General features: G+C 38.1%; 1 protein-coding gene across 1 annotated transcript in view; it reads right to left on the reverse strand.

The window, feature by feature from the left end:
- Nucleotides 1–9,698: 9,698 nt before the first annotated feature.
- LOC131260865 (dopamine receptor 1) overlaps nt 9,699–21,284 on the reverse strand; it is a 69,655-nt gene continuing 58,069 nt past the window's right edge. Inside the window, exons 5-6 of the mRNA XM_058262705.1 lie at nt 12,141–12,395; nt 9,699–10,236 (exon numbers count right to left, since the gene is read on the reverse strand). Coding sequence (XP_058118688.1) covers nt 9,699–10,236; nt 12,141–12,395 — 793 coding nt within the window. The remainder of the gene's footprint in view (nt 10,237–12,140; nt 12,396–21,284) is intronic.

Raw genomic sequence — 21,284 nt, forward strand, 5'->3', positions numbered from 1 at the left:
CTGCACTATTTCAATTCAATAGTGGTGATTTCTTTTACGTTCAAATACAAATTTCAATCTTTGGGATGCTAACTTTAAACGAATGTAAGATTTTACGTCACATCAAGTGTATGTTAGTTGAACAGCTCAGCTTCAGTTTAAAAAAATATCTTTAGACATTTATTGCTGAGAAACGTGTAGTTAGGAAGTGGAGACTTTTGTAGCTGCGGGTGTATAATTATCTTTTTATAACACAACGCTGAATATTAGACACTTTCTGCTTAAAACGTTTGTCTTACACATTACAATTCTTATTGATAGGTTTGTGAATGAGTGGAGAGGAAAATTAAAATTTACAAAAATATTCTTCACCTCCATAAAGCTCCATTTTCGATCATTCTATTTTTGCCCTCTACTAGTCGTAAATGATAGTGGGCTAAAACTGGCTAAAACTCTGACTTGAGCACTATGGTTTCGAATCCTGAATGTGACCGACCTCTGCCCTGCACGTGAGCACTGACTATTCACGTATGAGAGAAGAATCTGTAGTAAAGCTAACAATAATGTGAGGGTAACCAAAGTCATGGTGTGGGATCGAATTTCAAGTCTGGCATCCCCCAGTATTACGAACGGCTGACCACCGATCTATAATATACCGTCTTTCGGTCACCGAAAACTCTCCTCGGAGAGAGGCCTTGTCCCACTTGGGGATGTTGTGCCGCATAAAAAAACCAAAGTCATTTTCAAGTATATTACAACACTGCCCAAAACTTGTCATTTTCGGTGTTATTAATTTTTATTTTATCGAATCATCATCAGTGTTTTATCTTAGTCTTTCATGGACTTAATTAAAAGTAGTATGGAAGGTAAAAAACCTTGGAACATATATTTTCCGATTCTCAATTGGAAAGTCAGGAAGCCCTCGTTTCGATCACGTAGTTATCTACCCAAACAACCTCAAGTGAGGAAAGATGAAGAGAACGAATGAATTGACATTTACATACAGGGTTCTGGAGGGTAAAAACCAACGCTTTTCGTAGAAGCGCGTTGAAGCGTTCGCATAGTAATGCGACAGTTTTCATGCGGTTTTTTTTATGTAAGAGGTGGTAAAGCTTTACCTTTTGCTGGTACCTTTTGCTTGCTAGTCCAGCTGAATCACGTGTTCGCCGTTAATGATGCTTTAAATATTGCAAAGCACTATTAAAAGTTTGATTATCAAACTATGGTTTGCCTTTCGGTTTCTATAATAGTCAAAGTTTTTCCCGTTGTGTGGAAAAGGGGTTTTTATTCCATAGACGTTTGATGGACAATAGAAAGTTTCGAATGTCTGCAGTAATGATATTAGCTGGCGAATTTTAATTGCACATTATTACCCCCAGAAAGTAAAGTGAGCATATTCATACTTTATTCATGAGTTTTTTCTTACCAACATCATCGAAATTCTATTTACAACGCGAATTGCAACTGAAAATGAGGGGAAGGGGTTTTATTAGATAATGTAATAAAAGGTTTTGAATCTTTTTTATCTAGTGCTCCCAATAAATGAGGCATTGGTTGGTGAATTGGTTCTCCACGCTGAGAGTATATCTGAAACAGATTAAGCCAGTTTCAATATTGTTGGTTATCCGTATAGTAACAGTAGAAAGAAGATTACGCAATTCAACGAATCGTCAATGATGAGCTATCTTGCTCCTTCTCTTCTTAAATTCAATCAATTTAAAAGCTAAATCAAAAAGAGGTATTATTTTCTAGTGTTTTTAATAAAGTTAGGTGAAGATAGTTTCAATCGAAGAGGAACATCGCCTCATATATATACACATTATTACAAACTTTGTATGTTTAAAAGGTAATAATAAAACACACAAGAAACTAAGTTCCAGTTCAAATTTTCTCAACGAAATTGATTCGGTTTAGAGATTAGTATGGCTAACATCCTGCACCGTGGGCCAAATGCTATTTTGCCGTAAGTTTTCATGCAAGTACATAAACATGCCTGCTGTGCGAAAGGTTTTTCAGTTAGAACTATCGTTATGCTTTTACGCCATCAAAAAACAAAAAATCAAAGCAGAAAATTTGAATAATAAATTAATTAATTAGCATTCAGATCATCATTGCAATAAATTTTAAGTTTATATAAAGCAAAGCAATTATTTCACAATCGTTTTTTTTAGTATGAACGTTTTATGTCTTCAATAGCCACATGGAATAGGAATGGCACCGTTGGCAATAAATATTATATGCAATGTTATGTTGTTTGAGCGCTGCTCTGTTACTTTAAGTTTTTCTTATTCAATCGGAAACTCAAAAATGAAAACGATTTTTGCAAAAACTAAGCAAAGATGCATACGGTCCTTTTAAATAACTTTAAAGCCATCATCGGCACTTCGCCAGTCGTGTTATACTTTAGGCCGCTTCGTCGTGTGGACAGCGGCTTAAATTGTAATGTGGTTATATTGTTAATTAAAAAAACTGTTTAAATTTTTAAATCAAGTGAAGATAACTTGATACACTGTTAAGTACACTAATATCTAAATGTAGGAGCTTATTCCGATTTTTTAAATTTTTTAATTTCTTCTGTCGCAAATCTAATACTGGAATTGGGGTTTGTCAAAGTTTTGCACGGGGTCACACGTAAGCATATTTAGATTTTTTACGTTGGTTGAAGCTTTGCAAAAATTGAAACCTATGCTACAATGCGAAAGGCAATGTCGATGGTGGAAAATCCCAAAATCTATCATTGATTCAGGCGGCCAATGGGTAGAGAAATGAGGGACATGAAAAATAGCTCCATGTTGGTGGGGTTGTCGTTGCATGAGTCAAAATTGGAACGTGGAGGATAGTAGAAAAAATAAATCAAGAGCGTCGAAGGAAATGAACCGAAAGGCGTAAGCCTCCCCGTGTGGTAAATCTAGGGTTTTATCGCGAATGTTCCGAAAGGACCTATGAAAAAGAGGGGCAGTATGCATAAAAAGTATGGAAATGATAGATAAATTCAATTTCTTTCCTAACATTCCCGAAACGGGAAGAAATAGGTTCGGGTGGGCTTACGGCTGGTGCTTGGTGTTGGGTTTTTTTGCTCTACTTCTCGGCATGTCGTCGGCAATGGTTCAAGCTTATGGAAAGCAAGTTCTGCAAACCATTTCCTTCGCATCGGGAGCGGCAAGATTAATGGATTACCAATCGATTGTTGACGGTCCAGATTCGTAGAAATGGGTGGACGGAATGCCATGCACTGGTAGTACTATTTGTAGAGGTTAAGCTGCAGAAGATGCAAATGTAAAGTTTTGATTCAGGCCACAGTAGAAAGGTTTCTTCCTACCCATTTGTACATACCTGTGATTTAAAGTTAAATCTTGGCGATTAATCCTTTGTGGATTTGTTCACTTTTTTCCTTTTTTATGAATTTATTTCTGTTAGCTCACAGAGCTTTGCGAAAGATGGTTTTCAATAATTTTGGATTCTGTTATTGAGCAACCAATAATTACTGATGGATACAATTATAGCAGACAAATACGAATACAGCAGGCAAATTTGCGTGAAATTTATGTAGCGTATTTACATTTCTGTCAAAAATACAAAAGCCGAAAATTATCAAACATATGTTTCAACAGCAAGCAAAATTTGATAATGCAAGTCAAATTAAAGTGTTGTTCGTGTCTGCGATTCTACTGTATTTTTTATTGTATTTAATTTTATTATGGATTCAATCATGTGTGATTGTGCATTTGATTTCGTCACATGTTTGATCTCTGATTGCGAAAAGACTGTGAGGAAAAATGTAGTACTGATTTTTGGTCATTTTCTCTGCGATTTAATCCCAAAATCAAATCTAATTCCATTACAATTTTAATCATCTAGCACATGGTAACTAAACCAATTAACAGACATAATATTATTCTCATTTTCTTGTCTGTACTCAATGATTTGAATTGAATAATAAAAACATCTGTCAATAAAAATTTCAACCTAGACGTGAAATGAATCTTGATTGTATGGACAGATTCTTTAAATATTCTTATCCCATTTAGGTCCGAGCTCTGGCTTTACACTCTGGGCCATGATGAAAGTGCAATGAAATAAATCTTGAAGTACATTCCATTTGTTCATCATTCCCTTTCTTTCTGGTTGAGCTATTTATTTAGTTCCTGTGAATAGATTTTGTGATGAATAGATTAAAAATAACAAGTTACTACTGAAAATCCATCAGCCAGATTCATTAAAGGCGATTCGGAAAGATGAAGAAGTGTTGTTGAAAAGGGAATCATATTTTCTCAATGGGTCGTGCTTCAGATAGGCAGAAGGTATTGAATCCAAAATGTGTTGTCTTATAAACTAACAGGAAATACTAAGACGAAATTGTTGTTAAAAGGTTTTCCACGTAGCACGTGCACAATCCGTTATCTACATACCTTATCCTTCTTTGTAAAACAAGTGAAGAATTGAACGAACTAAAGTTTTCATTTTAATTACACTATATCATCACTATTCAACAAGCAGGGCAGGGCTTCGAGGTTCTGCCTGCTTGTTTAATGATGTATCGAAAGCTCTATTTATTCTTAATATGCTTTAAAAGTAATCAAAGCTCTTGCAAATACTTAACTGCAGATTGCTGTTCCAACATTATCAATTATTTACGTTAGTATACACATCCAATTATTAATTGTGGGTTCGTTCCGAGTCGCTGTTATCTCGCGAAACAATGCAAATTGTATTCAGGTTTCGGAAGGCAGCTTTTATGCTGAACACCCTCCCCCATACCTTTTTACCACCCCGATATCATGAATCACAGCATCTCTATTGCTACCCCTACCTTACAAAAGAAAGTTTTTATGAAGATTAATGTACATTCATATGGTTTCCATCTCTTGTTGGGCTTTTAATTTTTCGATGCAAAATTTTCGGTTGTGGAATTGAATTTGTTGTGTGTTTAAAATTGTAACTAATTTTCCATTTTCATTGAAATTTATTTTTTATACATACGTTTAAGGGCGTTGACATTTTTTTCCCAATTAAAAATTTAATCTTATTTGATCATTTGATAACTTCAATCGGTGGGCCAATCGCTTTGTCTTGTCTTCCCAGCCAATATCAAGATTGGAGGAACATTCGTTCGACGCCAAAGGAACATTCGCGACTTTTACATAAGCATCCATGTTAGCTGTACCGGCGTAACGTAATGCAATCGTATAATTAGATTATTATACAGTCTGGTCGAAAAAATCTGACTTAATGTTATATTCTTCAATACAGAAAACCCTGGATTTTTTATCACAGCAAAATTAGTTTTAGTCTAGTTTCAAGTTTAAATTTCTATTGTTGACGCAACTAACCTTAGAACCCGAAGCTATGTTTACTCCCTGATTACTTGCAGAAAATACAAATGATAGCAGTAATGTCGTTCGTTATCAATATGTTTCTGTATATTATGAATTAGTGTTTGAAAGCATTCATTTTTATCTCTTTCCCCATGCGTTATTGTGAATAAAAATTTTTGATCAGCATGAAGAGGCTTTATATCTGTAATAACTGTTGTAAGGGGGAACGGGAAGAAGGGGCGAGGAGGTAGCTAAACCAATAGAACCAGAAAACGATGGAACAATATTTTGATGCCGTCGAAAACTCGTTAAAAGTTGTCCGTAACTTTAGTCAGGATTATGAAATTACACCAGGCAAAAAATCCTCGTCCGCTATCCCTACTGCTGATGATGATGATGATGAAATTCCTTACAGTTTCTGTTTACAGACTCTCTGATCCAAAGCTGAATCGCCAGTGTCTTGTCGGAAGTCTAATGTCGTATGATAAACAGCTGCCCTTTCAAAAATATAAGTGAGAAATGCAAAGGAAAAAGAATAGAATTCAATTTTCTTTCCTTGTAGCGATTTAAACATTGTCAGGTGCTCTAGGTGTTAAAAACTCAAATCGACTTCAAACCTGAACTCAGCTTTTCACGACCATCCCCATTCCCTACCAAATAACCTAATAGAAGGGGTGTTTACCTAGCCATTTATACTTGATTTAGGAGTTTATTGCCCTTAGTATATATTTTGTTTGACAAAATATTTAGTTATTTTTCATTACTCATACATTACTATCGTTATTTACATTACATTCGGGGGTCCACGACAGTTGAGCGGTAGCGCCGGTTAGAAACTCGGCCTCATCGGCTCATCGCGTTGCGGCTCTCCACTTCGACGGCGTTGGTTCGAATCTCAAGGACAGGACCTCTCCAGTACGAGAGGACTGACTACCCACGTATACGAAGGGAAAAAGTCTTTTGAGCCATTAATGGGGTCAGCCATGACCAAGACAGTCTTTAGGTCAAGAGGAGAAATCATTACTAAAGTCTGTTTTACGCAACAAAGGGAACAAAGGAACCTTCTTTTTTATTAGTTGGAATTGTACAGTTTTGATATGTAGCTCGTGAACACGACATTTTTTTGAAATAAACGAAATAATAATATAGCAGTTAGTAAATATTAGCTAAAAGGTGAGGACTGAGTGGAAGTCTAAGTATTTTCAATATTACAGAACGATGCTAACCGTTTCGGTTAAAAGAGCAAGATGGATTGGATAAAAATTGATAATACTTACCGCTGCCTTTAACGGATTTGTTTCCTTTCTAGTTACAATTACGTAGAAAATTTACCCAATGTCTATTTCTCAATGAGAATATCTACATGACAGTATCTATTTTCACATCGCTCTCTTTAGATGACCTGAACTTGTTTATTCAAATCATATTCATTTTACAGGTTTGGTCAAAAAGGATTTGTTGACCTGTGGACACTCCCTGTTTGTAGCAAGAATACATGCCTTGTTTTTGTCACGTTTTTGTTGTGTTGTTTCTTAAAAATAACTGTAGGAATATTTTACTTTAACATTGTCTACGTTTGCTTTCATTCTATCGGCCTACTCTCATTCCTACCTTTTTTTGTTGGATCTGGGGTTTCCAATATTTACTCTTTGTTTTGTTCTGTGGTTGTATGATTTGGTAAGTGATATTGCAGGTGCGGATTCATATCCAGATGTACTAGTTTTTGGTGATTACTGCTTGTTCCGATGCCTTCAATGTTTTTTTTAAATCCTAAGCCAGGTGTTGCTTGCAGCAATATCCATACTATACATTGAAAATGTTGAACCAGAGATACTTCTGCTTATTCTAATAGTGGCTTCCTAACCAATATTTTTTCATTATTACTCACTGATTCCTTTTGCAGTGAGTGTTTTATTTGGAGAATTTTAATGTTTTTAGTAAAGATTGTTAGAACGCAATCCTGTATCAATATATCAAAGCTTTCTGTTTCTTAAGAATCTCAGCATTCAATATCCTCTTGATAGTGGGTCTAGGTTTAATAAAAAATAGGCTTTTGTTGATAAAGAATTAAGTTTATGGATCGTGAGTAAAGAAACAACTAGAAACTATCTAACTAATTTGGTTTTATGTGGGAATGCAGAGCTTACGGAAATGATCCTAAATTTGTTAGAATTATATGCTAAACGATCACAAAATATGTCATTGGTGGGTTTGGTAACAATTAATTTAATCCTTTGGTGCCATATATAATGGTTAATTCCAATAGTTCAACTGGAAATAGATTAACACATTCATTAAAATGCCACAGTACACAGTACAATAGATCAAACATAGCTGTCGAATTTACGTTTTGATCGAATCAAACCAGATTTTATTTGGAAAGGACATTTTGTTTAAGCGAAGATCGACGGCGGATCCATAAACTTCACAGTTTTCACCGAGCAATGGGTGTATATGTATACAAATTTTACTTGATGCGTATTTATTAGTTATTCAAACATTTCAAACGTTCACAAGCTCAAATGTGGTCTTAAACACACTGCAATCTCGGTTACTCAGGTTTACATGAAGAATTTAGTTTGTAAAATACGCACATTAGCTGTAGCAAACGGCATCAGGATAAGTTATGTATTATTTTTTTAAATCATAACCAATGTTTATCAGGCTGTTCATCGTTGAAGTGCTTGTCAATTGATACTTAATATTCTGTGAATTTGATAATCATTATGGTTTTGTGACTGTAAAAGTACGGATTATCCGTTTCATTCTATTATACACAGCTCGTCTAGGATAAATGAACCTTCATAATCGGGACTGCAGTGTATGTTTAGATTGATGTTATTTAACAGACGTCCACATGGTAGGGTATATAGATATAAATATAAAATTCAACTGTAGCATGTAAGATTGATTCGAATAAAATCTGTATAAATAGATAACAGTGATTTGGATAAAATAAAAATCTGATTGGAGAGACTCTGACGTTCGTACTATTTGTTACGTGCGTTTTCGCTATTTGGTTCAATGTTTTATGCAACTATCACTACTACATTTATCGTACCGTTGTGCTAATATCTTCATTGGAGTGTAGTTGGTTGTTAAAAGGGTAAACAAATTTGCTTAGGATACCTTAGTTTGGTGGATCAGCAGCTTCCGCCTCCAAACGATTGTAAATCACCCGAGTCGGGGACAGTATGGTTTGGAAAGATTTGTATTGGGTTGTTTTGTGCTCAATCAACTTCATCTTATTTTCGATAAATAATGAATAATCAGTCTTTTCATCAAGTAATTCTTAATTTTGGTACTATTAAACATCATGTTGGAAAGATTCAAAGGAAGAAATGTCAGAGCTGGGTGGTTGATTAATTAAAAATTGAAAATTCTCAATAGAACGTAGAACGTATTTTTACATCTCGAGGTGAGTGCAAAGCTCTCATGAATCTTGTGAACAAAAGGCAGCTTTATTGTGTGAATATTAAATCATGGTTACTGATAACCACTGAACAGTGTTTTCCGTACTCTGTCGAACAATCTCAATTGATCCTAAATCACGATCGCACCTTCAAAACCTGGTTTCCTGGATCGGCCAGGATACGATAGTAACTACTCACAAAACTCAACACACCCGTAGCCAGTACATCCAAAAGGGTTGTTTTTTCGTACTAATGCTATGAAATGGAACTTACATGCGTTACGATATCTATCACGGGAATCCTAACCGGTACACTTACAATACCTGACTAGGATGCATTATTCACAAAACAATTTTTAATCACCTATCGTACTATCTATGTTACGTACTACTAGCATCGAAAGGATTGGCAGATATGTGAGTTGGATTTAGTATTTTGTCAATGCTGCAGAATGCCGTACACGTTAGAACAAAATCGGCATATCACTCGATTAAGCATTGACTCTATTGCACAATTCCTTTTCATTAGAAGAGATTTTCTACCATTTCAACATCAACAACAGCTAGAACATAAATCCCTAAACCCTAGTATTAGAATTCCATCTGTGTATGTGCATATGTCAGTAATTGGTGGGACCTTTAAACTATTTTACCTTCTCAAGCGATACTGCAAACATGTACGATTCGCATGAGGCTGTTAGTAGCCGATTGGAAAATGGAGTCGGTATGTTTGACCATGTACGACGCGTAGCCAACAGCTTGCTTACCGGCAACAGCTATCGGGTTGGATTGACTCACTATTGGAGTGATAGTGTGGAGGTTGAATTTCTAGGAGCTTCCAAAGTGGTGTCATCTATACTAGTTGACACAAGTACTACGTGGTGGGTAGGCATGATTGGGTAAAGCTCGTGTAACAATGCGACAGACGTAGTAAAGGTTGGGGATTGGAAGGTTCTGGCGTTTTATGCAGTTGTTGATGTTGCTTAGTAAGGTCATATTGCTGAGACCTGCTCCAGGTCGGCAGACGAGCGCCCAGAGTTCATGACGACGTTCTTCGCCGCATAGTCCGTTACGTACCGATCGCTGCTCCGGGGGTAAATGTTGCCCATCTCTTGGCCGCAGCACCACGAGCTGCGCGTCGTGAGGATGCGCTTGAAGGCCTCCCGGAACTCCGTGTTGAAAATCGAGTAGATGATCGGGTTGAAGGCCGAGTTGGAGTACCCGAGCCAGGACAGCACTTTGAACGTTTGCTGTCCGATGCACGTCTTGCAGAATGCAGCAATGATATTTACACAAAAGAAAGGAACCCAGCAAATCAGGAACACGCCCATGATAACGCCGACGGTTATAGCCGCCTTGTGGTCCGACACGTGGTAGGGCGATGATGCGTGATGGGCCAGCTGGCGGAGTTTAAGCTTGTTCTTGCAGTTTTTGGGCTTTCGTATACTGCGGTAGCGCTTCTCGCTGATCTCTCCGGGCCGTGTAACGGCACGTATCGATTTGACGTGTTTCTGGGCGTAGCAGTAAAGCCTGCGATGGGAATGGAAAGAAATAGCATCGAAAATTTCCTTAGTAAAACGATACCTGAACATCAATTCGGAAGCAACCCATAAGGAGCTGGGTTAGAGGAAACGTTACAGTTGAGTGACTTTCTGGAGACCTTCTGAGAAGGAACCGAAAATGTAAATTTGTCACAAACGTGGCAGCATCTGAGGCTTTATCAAATGTTTGCTCAAATAATAAGGATTCCCATTTGTCCACGATTTGGTCATACATTGACCATATACTTCCTGTGGTTTCATTGTGAGATATGAAACGTGCATTGTGTTGAAGATGGGAGACAGAATGTGTTCAATGCCAGAAGAGAAACGGATATTATCTCATTCATTGCGACAGCGACGGTTTTGTTTGACGACAAAACATGGCAGGTGCATTCAGGCATGGCCATCTTTCCCAGGTCATTGATTTGGTTTAGGTACGGTTATGTTTGTGACGTTTCATTTATTGTATGTTACCAAAAGATGTCCTCAAAAAATCTTTTTAATAGGTCAGGAATAGCAACGTAATCAAGCGATTTCATATCCTTTTAACCAGTATTATTCTGTTTTATTAAGTTTGCTTAAAATAAAACTAGCTTAAACTTTTCATCATGTCAAAATCAAAAGCAAAGATAAAATCGTTTCGTCAACATAATTTGACGACGAGTTGCAATAATAAAATCACCTGTCTAAATTTTGATGGAATCGCACGATTCGTTCTGCGGATGTAGGGCTGTTTTCAAAGCCAGATAAGCCGATTAGCAGCGGCACATATGTTGAAAATTAATTTAAACTTCCCTACAACCGCTTTTCCAGACTATTCTCTACGTCAATCTCATAGGAAAAACTTATCGAATGGGGCAACAAGAGAAAGAAAAGGTATGTTTTAAATCCACTAGAAACGTAATGAAATAGCTCAACGGTTGATGGTACCATACAACGAAACGGCCATGGTAGTTATTGGTATCTGTCGACTTGTGAACGTTGGACTGGATGTGAATGAAACTCGTTGATTTTGAGTTGGTTGTAGGGATTAAGCTAGACACCGAACGAGCGTTTCTGGCAGTGCCCAATTATTTATCGAGAGCAGGCAGATCTGTTTTGATGTACTGCTTCGAAATTGTTTATTCCAATTAGTTGGATCTATTTGCAGTTATTGGAGTAAATAAAAGAATGAGTAAGTTTGTGCGGTGACATCTACAACATGATAAGTGCGAAGGATTCCAATAACTTGGATCTATTTACTAGAGTAAATAAAAACATAGCCATGTTTGTACGTTTGTATAAGTAGAATGATGGCCGAAATTTCATGTTTTAAGTGGAACAACATCCTCTAGTGGAAATAGGCCCCTCTTGGAAGAGACTGATATCGAGATTCAGCGACTAATTTAGCTGCTTTTCAATGTTATGCAGTACAGGTTTGGTTCGAAATATATATACAACATATAATATACGTGTACACTTCGTGTCCTTCGAATTAAGCTGTTACTGTTTTTCATCATTATAAACAAAATAAGATCATGAGCGAAGAAGAGAAATCAAAGTCGTATAATCTTTCTCTATTTTTAACCGGAAAATTCATCTAATGGCCAAATAGTTAAGGATAACTAAGAAAATATTGGTATTGTTACGTAGAAGCATCGATTGAGGCCTGCTACTCAGAAGTAACGGTTTTTAAATAACTAAAATCGATATGCCATAAAACCATCTGAAAGATAGTCAAATTTTGTTTTCGCAACCTAACCAATGGATCTTATCAATTTACTTAATTCTATTATCATGCATAGATTTCTTCATATAGCCGATGAAACTTAGTTCAACTTTTTAATGCGTTTAACCAAAAAAACCAAAATGGAAAGATACGGCCAGTTGGGAAAATAAATGACTATCACTCACCTGCAGTAAATGCCAATCATTACTATACAAGGTACGTAGAAGCTTATACAACTAGAAACAACAGCGTAAGTTGGTGTTAGATCGAGGGCGCAGGTCTCATGCTTGATCCCGTTGATTTTGAGCGATGTGTCAGTTTTGTCCCGCTTGTCCCGGTGCAGATCGAGCGATATCGGTACGAAAGAGACCAGAGCCGCTAGCAGCCAGATAACAGCAATCGTTCCAATGGCCACTCGTCGTGTCACCCATCGACCATAGCTGTACGAAACGAAACAATACACAAAGATGATTACTTTTGCAGTGGTAATGAATGTGCAGCTGCAAACAGATATTCGAAATTAATCAAAACGATAATTAAAATCACAGCACAATTCGCACGAACGTATAACAACACTGGTAAGTTGCTCGTACCAACTCCATAAATCATTCCGTAATTATCGGCAAACGATAGGGGTTAATTAAAATCGGTCAGACACGCGACTTCGTAGCGCAGGCTTAAGGTGCACGCAGAATTTGTATGTGTGTCAATCGGCCAATCATTTGGTAGCAAAAGTACGGGTTGGCAGCAAAATGGGTAATGAAGTCATTTCCCAATATATGCGCATGGTGGCAGTTGCTGTGCTATCAGAGAGAACTACATGACTGTGAAGGAAGGCACTGTTGGTTCCAACTTGAAACAGAATTCAATTCTAGAGCATTCGATGTCGATGAGCCGAGAAGCAAAACGAACGTCGGTTGGTACCGAGGTATGTAAATCGATTTTCAGATAACAGTAATGATTGAGTCCGTGCTTATTCTCCGTTCGTCCGCAGACGCTCGCGGGAACGGGTCGTTTAAGTTACCAAATCATACCAATTTGAATGTGCGTACAGTTGATGAGGACGATTTTACTTCACCCTGGGTATTGCAATAAAATATCAATGGTTGCTGGCGGGGGCGAGTTCGAATGACTGAAAGGCGCGGAAAATAAAACGTGTCATAAAGCTGCCCTGTAAATATCACCGTTGCAAAAAGGGTGTTGGTCAATATGTGAGGTGCGGCATTATGGAGTGATTTCGTTTTACTGCAGAAGTGCCGATTTTTAGTGACGATTGTGTTCTGAGTGGTATGCAATAATTTTACTGTGTTAGACCCGGTCTGTAGTTGATCCGGAAAACAGTTACTAAAAGATTGAATTGGGTCTGACTATACTTTAAAGTAAATTTAATGTAACAAAAAATATTGTAAAATTAGTCCTAAGCATGAGATAAATTTGAGTACGCCTTCTTTTCATAATCATGCTACTACGTGAAACACTGTTGTACAAAACATAAGGCGTAGTATTCTAAATCGTGTTGATTTCAATAACAAGATGGAAATGAAACCAAGAAAACCACCAGAGCTACAAGAGCCGCTGGCCAGGTACCCATAAACATATTGCTTTTGTGTTGATTGCTTTTGTCAATTTTGATTATTCATTCACTCAATCATTTGAATACATTTTTTTTGAAAAAGTTATATACAAACATTGTAGAATTTAATCAGTTTCAAGTTAATTGACATCGGAAATGACTAAATAATAAAAAAAATATTTCACAGTATTATTGATAATTGTATAACAATTTGGACTTTCCATGTCCTATTAGAAAGAATCTTTGGACTGTCGAACGCATATGAATAATCGGTTATTGTATTAAAACATTTTTGTATGTAAACGGTTTTATTACTACAATGGAATATAGACAAAAGTAAAATGATTTGTTAAATCTTCATAAATTTAAATTCATCATGGAATCAGCTCCTTTTGCTGATGAATGTATAATGTGTTGTTGGTCGGCAAGTTTAATTAAACTGCACTGAAAAATTCAAGAATAAAAATCGTGCACAGTCCGTAAAGTACAAAACCTCTTAGCTATACCAGCATTTATGAGCAGGTGGTACACTGAATGCCTAACCAGCGCATTAGTATTCATTTATCCCATTCTCTTGTATTGAAACCATATTGCTCGGCCTTCTTCCTATCTAACCAGTTGTTGGACACAACCACTGGCCACTTCGGTTCAATCGGCGAGATTTGAAAAATGAAAACAAACCAACGAAGCGAAGGACGGAGAAAAAGCGTAGAAAAGAACCAATAAAAAGAATCGACACATCGTACATTCCTATACCGACAACGGTTTGCGAGGGATAACGGGATAGTCCTGTAAGAAATAGGGGAATTTGGAAAGACGCGAAACAATAAAAAAATAAGTATGCCTCGGAAAAAGGGGCTCAACATATTTTTCTTAACAGTACACTTATATTGTCATTTTATTCATGATACATTTCTAGGCAAGTATTTTCATTGAATGTAATTTTTACAAGGATTACGTGATGCTCATAGATTGTTAACAAATCTGTTTGAAAGGTTGTCTGAATTAAAATTCTTAGGGACAAGCACAACGTCAATATTGAAGCGAATGTACGCCAGTTGTGTCCCAGATGTGCAGCAATATATCGACATTTGCTGCAGCTTTGAAGCCACAAATTCAACCGCACCAAATCGCTAAACTTTAATCCCCCGAAGAACCGCACGGCTCTTTCCCAGGAGGCGTAGTAACCTCAACGCTTCGAGCGTTTAAAGTTTAGCTAGACGGGTTGGTCGCTGTAAAGTGTTGAATTTGTACAATTTGGTACACCGTTTGTGGAATTCGGCAGTTGGGTGCAGTATTTGCTGGAGTACATGCTCATCATCCTCGACTAACAAGTACTCCACTTGGTGGTGGAGTTCGTGTCTCGCAGCCGACAAAATTGTTAGGACGCTTGTTAATAGCCCGGGGTAGCGTTTGCAGCTTATCTTGTACAATTTTACACAAGTTTACTGGCAAAGAGCCCGGTTGTCGAAATAGAAGGCCTCAGTGCTCGGAGATTATCGTGGATAACGTGGGCAAAATTCGGGCGTACCGATGTACTAGGGGCAAATCAGAAGGGATTTTAGGATAATAAACAAATGAAAGTTTTAAATGGGGTACGGTTTACGCCTCCGCAGCATAAATCAGCTCTTGAGTGTTTGCTTGGATTTGTATATTTTTGGGTTACTTAAATTGATGCTTGTTTTACCAAAATCATTGTATTTACATGAATGAAAGCGCAGTTGTTTATTGCTTTTCTGCACTTATTTGAAGTATCTTTCAGGTGAACTGCCGTGCAGCTTTTTTACTGGAATCGTTACTTTAATAAATTGCTGTCTAAATTTAATCTGAACCAAAAATATCTAAGCCGCAACAAACGAAATTAAAATCTCGTTGCTAAATAATGAAGAGACCATGAAGAAAATGAACTTCACCGAGAGGTCGGTAAAACATACCAGGCATCACTTCAATCCACACCATGGTTGAGGATGAAGAAAATGTGTGTTTACATCGCATGTTCCGAATATTTGCAAGGGATTCATTCTTTTCATTCAGTATCGTCGGTTGGAAGTGATTCACGGGTAATGTAACAAAGAACGATGATGTAGGGACAAAAGAACGAATAATAAATTGAAATTTGGTAAATTATCTTTCACGTTCAGAACCGACCTATCCAAGAAGAAAGGGAAGACGATTGGGCACATCCGTTAACACGCCAGGAAACGAAGATATGTACACATCTCACCTTACATGTCGGAAAGTAAAGATGGGTGAAAAAATAAATCGCTTGCGGGGTATATTTCGATAATACTTTCTCGCTGGGTACGGTTGGTTTTCGCGCATCTCGCAAGTATAATTTCACTGAATCATTTTTCTTCGCTTTCTACACCTACCGTCTGCAGGGGAGTCGGGAAGTGTTTTGGAATTTAATTTATTTTTGATTTACTTCACCCCAAGCAAGTAACGTAACAATGGCAAAGTTTATGGCTGTGTGTAGAGTGCACTGTCGCTAAGCAAATGCCTGGGAACTCCTTACTAATACACAAATTACAACCTGCTTGCAACGTGGTTCCACCCAACCCATCGGCTGCTGTAAAGTTGAGATTGTGCTGGATGAAAAATGTGTAAATGTCAGCCATTACACGACCATCGAAGGGTGGTTGAAAATGAAAAATCTCTCTCACTGGAAAGAGCAAAAACGCGGGAATGCGTTTTCATCCTAACAAAGGACAAATTATGTGACTCACGGTAGCGTAAGTTTGCGTGTCACCCAGTCAGTTAAATGGAGTTAGTGTTGGTTGGTCGTCACGCGAGACGGAAAACTGCTGGGAAAATATGTATCCTATAATTTAGAAGTGACCGGAGAGCATAGCGAGGAAAAGGTTATGCACAAGGATGTGCGAAACAAGCTTCAATGGCGAATGGTTTCGCAAATTGAAAACCATTTTACCACATCTAATTCCAACGAATTGCACCAATAACCGAGGGAAAAAGTAACAGAGGGTGTAATACAACCGCCGAACGGGATTTGGTATACTTGATTCACAAAGTTTTTAAAATAGCAGTTGGTCAGTGCAACTATTTGATAGGTTAGTGTTACACTTCTTTTTGGGCTAGCAACACGATTGCAATGAAAATTAGAGAAGTTTCGGAGGGATCGAGTTTAATGAAAGTTTCGCAAAGGAAAATAATGAATCTAAAAGCATGTTTCCTTTTTTCTAAAATGTACAAAAGCTTCTCAAGTTTTTTAGTTGCCCAATTAATTAATTCGAAATTCCAGAAAAACCAATGCACAGTAAATATGCTAATAAACACCGACTCCTAGTTTTAGGAAAAGAGTTATGACATTTTTGTTCAATTTTCATGTTTTTTGATTCCGTGTTTTGAACGACATGGAAATGTTGTAATCAATTTCTGTTAGAGGAAATTTTGAACAGGGAAATGTTCACCCTAAATAAATTCCGTTCTCATCCCCCTGGATCCCATTTCCAGTGTAAACGAAGTTTGGAAAAGAAAAACGAGCATGAATTTCTCTCTTCTACTTCATTCATTGATTCGAGTGACCTGTCCAGAAGGCGTTCGGATGATTTGTGTTAAAAAATTTCCCAGTGATGTAGTTTGGCCAGATCTGTTAAAATTTTTCTGCGAGAAAAATTCATTGCTGAACAATTGTTGGCAATTTATGGAAAGCATAAATTTGAAACTGCTTGCTACAGACTTTCCCAAAATGGATTTTGTTATTCAGCACACCCATATTTCGTAAACTTCTTTGCAGCGATTTTGTAGTTTATGGTAAAAGTTGAGAAAAATGTGAACTTTACCATATGGTTCTCGTAAGTCATCACATCGCGTTTCCGAAAATTTCACATTAGCGATATGTTGACCCAACGCTGGCATACCGTCAATCTGGGTTAATCATAATTACCACACAGTCACTGGCTAAACTATAATAATCACCCTGGTTGACATCATCGTGTACGTTGGCATTGCACAAACTGTGGCCATTGCGGTTGCATGTGCATACGAAATATGCATGTGCATATCATCGGCATTGCTCAGTTTTCCTGTACGCTACACAGCCGTCCCAGGTGTTACAGTAAATACATGCATGACTGGGTACATTCCTCCGCCACTCTGACTACCGAATCGCTATACCACCAAGCGTAGTAAAGGGCACTCTGGCACTCGAAAAGAAGTGTGGTTATGATGCACCTCCTGCTTCACATTTCCAGTCCCAGCCTGACCTTAAATGCCGGAGTTTATTTGCCCGATGAGCGCAATTTTGTACTTTAATTCATCAATAACGATAATTATACCACAACTATACCGCAGGTTCCTCTTTGCATCCTTTGAAAGGTTCGGCTAAAACCACGATAGTTTCTATGGTGTTACCAACAATGGGAGGTTTCGTTTACTTTTTATTTAAATTCTTGTGATGCTGGAATTTTTCATCTTCCCCTGGACAACGGGGAAAATGTAAATAGCGGAGTTCTTTATCGGCTAGCATTTTATTGGAATACTATGTGCATCAAACAAACGTGAAACTCTTTGTTTCACTCACAAAAATGCAGTTAGGCTTTACTTTGAAAGAATTTAGAAATATTCTTTGTGTTATTAAAGTACTCCAAAACTTATGGCTAATCTTAAAAAAAAATAATTTAATGTAGCGTGTACGAACTTTAAGAATACTTATTGCGTTCCATCGTCATTTCCATAATTAAAAGTATGGAACCATTAAGGCTCGAATACGGCCAAAAATGTTAATTTAATTTTCCTCGAATAATTTTTAATTTTCTGTTGGTTTTTGTGACACTCACGACATTGATTCAGGAGAGCGCTCGCTTGAATGAGATAATAGAATCACTGAGGCGAGCGTAATGCAATGGTTAAATTTGTAATCAATTAGAATTGTTATCGATTTTCAAGATGATAAGTATGTAAACCGATGGATCCTGTGTGGCTGATGACATCACACAACCTACCGGCCTCCATTGATTCGTCTCCAAAGCCGATTGAGGACATTGCTATAATATACAACTTTGCTATACGTAGCGTTGTATCTGTGTGATGGACGATAAAAATAGAAAGTTTGGAATATACCATGCCTGACGGAAACCCCACCGTCGTGGCGATAATGTAGCAGCAACAACATGGGCGGTTTCCTGCCTAAGGTGGGAAGTAGCATGGTATTTTTCTCTTATTTTACGGGAAGTGGACTTCCCACACGTTCGTGACCGTCTGCTCTTGCTTTAGCAGATGACTATCGGGTTGCTCGGTACTCGGCGCGAGATGAAGCCGTCCTTAACCGTAAAGGGAAGGGATTATCGTATCCCAAAACCACAGCACAGCTCGTTACGTGGGGAAACCATCCATAGACATGGTGTGAACTAGGATATATCGGTTTGGGTCCGTTCGCCACATCAATACATAGCATAGGTTGTGAAATTAGTGAGACGGCTCAACCGAGCACAAAGCGTCTGTTATCCCTCAAGCGCATAAGACCTGGTTAAATTCTGCTTGTTCTATGGGAACACTCCTTCCAATGGCTCAATAGAGCGAAAGTTGAATGAACGATTGTAGAGTGTACATATGGGGGGGGGGGGGGGGGGTTGGGGGGGGGGGGGGAGAAAAACCCTCGCAGGTACATGGTCGAATGAATTTTTACTATCGTTACCACAACCAGCATGAATGAGCACCAGCTAGAATTGGTATTTATATAGGCATGAATGAGCACCAGCTAGAATTGGTATTTATATAGGCGTTCGCGTATCACGCATGTTTGGAGAGTTAGAATAGAAGTATGAAACCGCTTATGATACGGTGTATTCTGTATATTAGGTGGTCAGCGCGTTTGTACGAAGCAGAAATCTGATTGTGCGAACATTCTGCAAAGTCTCAGGAAATTGTTGATTAACGTATTATGTACTTCCCATTGGAATCTGTGAAGTGGTTGATTATTAAAGAAAGCTGTAAAGACCCTTTGGCTTCGATGCAAACCACATTTTAAAAATAAAATTGAAACCGCTAAAGCTACGAAGCAGGGATCCAATGCAAAAGAATAGAAAACGTTTATATTCGTTAACAAAACTGATCTAGGAAGGAAGGAGTAAGGAAAACATTCCTCTTCACTCCCTACGTGTAGATAAACAACAACCAGGTTTTCATCAGTAAATGTGCTGCCACTAGGAAGCTGGTGCAGTAACGTGTTCGTTTCCAAACCGTACTGATGGTAGTAGCGCATATCACCTGCCATTTGCTAACGCATCTTTCCGATATGATAGGAACATACGAGACAGGAGCTGCCATTCAACGTGATAGCCGTCAACAGAGATGTTTGATTCTTCGTTTGCATTTTCGTATCGGAGCATATGCCAATGATTTCGCAAAACAAAGCGTACGGATAATATTGCTGACATCGTTATACCTGCGAGTTCCAAGATTAAAATGCTGGTTCGATCGTTTGTCGTTAAATGCAAAGTGCGAGGGTTTGTTTGAAAAAATAATTCCATGCAACAAGTGAAGATGGCAGAAACGTTAAACTTTCGACTTACAGGAAAACTCTTTCCAGCATTAAGACGGAGGAATAGAAAGTAAACTCTACATCGAGAAGGACGTATGTAATGCAGTTTCAAAAGAATGTTTGGGCTATGGTTATCCCGGGTTGTGTCGGTTTTCAAACCATCGTTCTATGAGATAGCACATCGAAAGATTGTGAGAACTTTTCCGGGCCTTGTTCGACGAGCTTCGCATCAACGTGGTTGTTATGCTTTTAAGAGATAACGTCATCCAACCCTCCCAGTATATCTCGTCTATCGGCCCCATTTACGACAGACCGGAAAGTCAGTCTAAAAGTACAGTTTTTCGAATGGTGGGTTCGCTTACTTTCGAATGGGATGCTCCATTTCAAAAAGGTTACAACGGGCGTGCTGTCAATTGTGAGTGAAAGTGATGACCGCACTGATCCTTACAATTGCCTCGATTACCGCAGGCTGAGAACTTGAGACTCTGTTGAGCGAGATAAGGGATTAAAGTACCAATGGCCTGTGACTAATTGTATTCGGCAGTGTTTGCGAAGGGAAAAGGTGAGGACACAAACTAAGTCCGTAAGAGTATGAAACTAAGCTTTCGTGATGTATACAAGTGACAGCGTAGACCTACAAACGATTGGTAAAGGATGTTCCAAAGGCTGAGTAGGGAAGGGCAGTCAATGAGATAAACTTACTTTCCAATGTTGAAAACTTGACTGCAAGGACGGTTTGTGGTAAAACCTTGAGCCTTCTGGTTGGGTGCTTTCGGAAACGTACCATTTCCATAATGTGTTTGTTTCGTCCCACCGGAACAAATGATGAGAGAAAATTGTAGGATTCTTCGTCGACCTAATGTTTTCATACGTCTCTTATGTTCGTCCGATTTCTGAGCATTACAAATCCTTAGAGCTTGCTATCCGATGAGTTCCATTGTTTTTGTGAATACTGAGCTGGTAGATAAAGTTTTAATTAATTCAATTGTTTTATCCACACTTTAGGTGAGTGGCTTGTCAGGTCGTGTCAGTAGACGTTGTGGTTCTTGCAACGAATGGCCTTTCTCGATGGTGTTGTGTTTCAACTGTCATGCATCGCCCATCTGCGCACTTAATCTTGGGTTCCGTACCGTCGGGTTCTGTTCTGACTTTTCTTAAAACGATCTCGATGGTTGAACAGTACACTCCACCAGTTATCCAATGAACGAAACTAAAGCGCGAAGTAGGTCGGTAAAGTCCTAGTGGACGGTACTGGAT

The sequence above is a fragment of the Anopheles coustani genome, chromosome 3 (genome assembly GCF_943734705.1).
Source record: "Anopheles coustani chromosome 3, idAnoCousDA_361_x.2, whole genome shotgun sequence".
NCBI classification, from domain to species: domain Eukaryota; kingdom Metazoa; phylum Arthropoda; class Insecta; order Diptera; family Culicidae; genus Anopheles; species Anopheles coustani.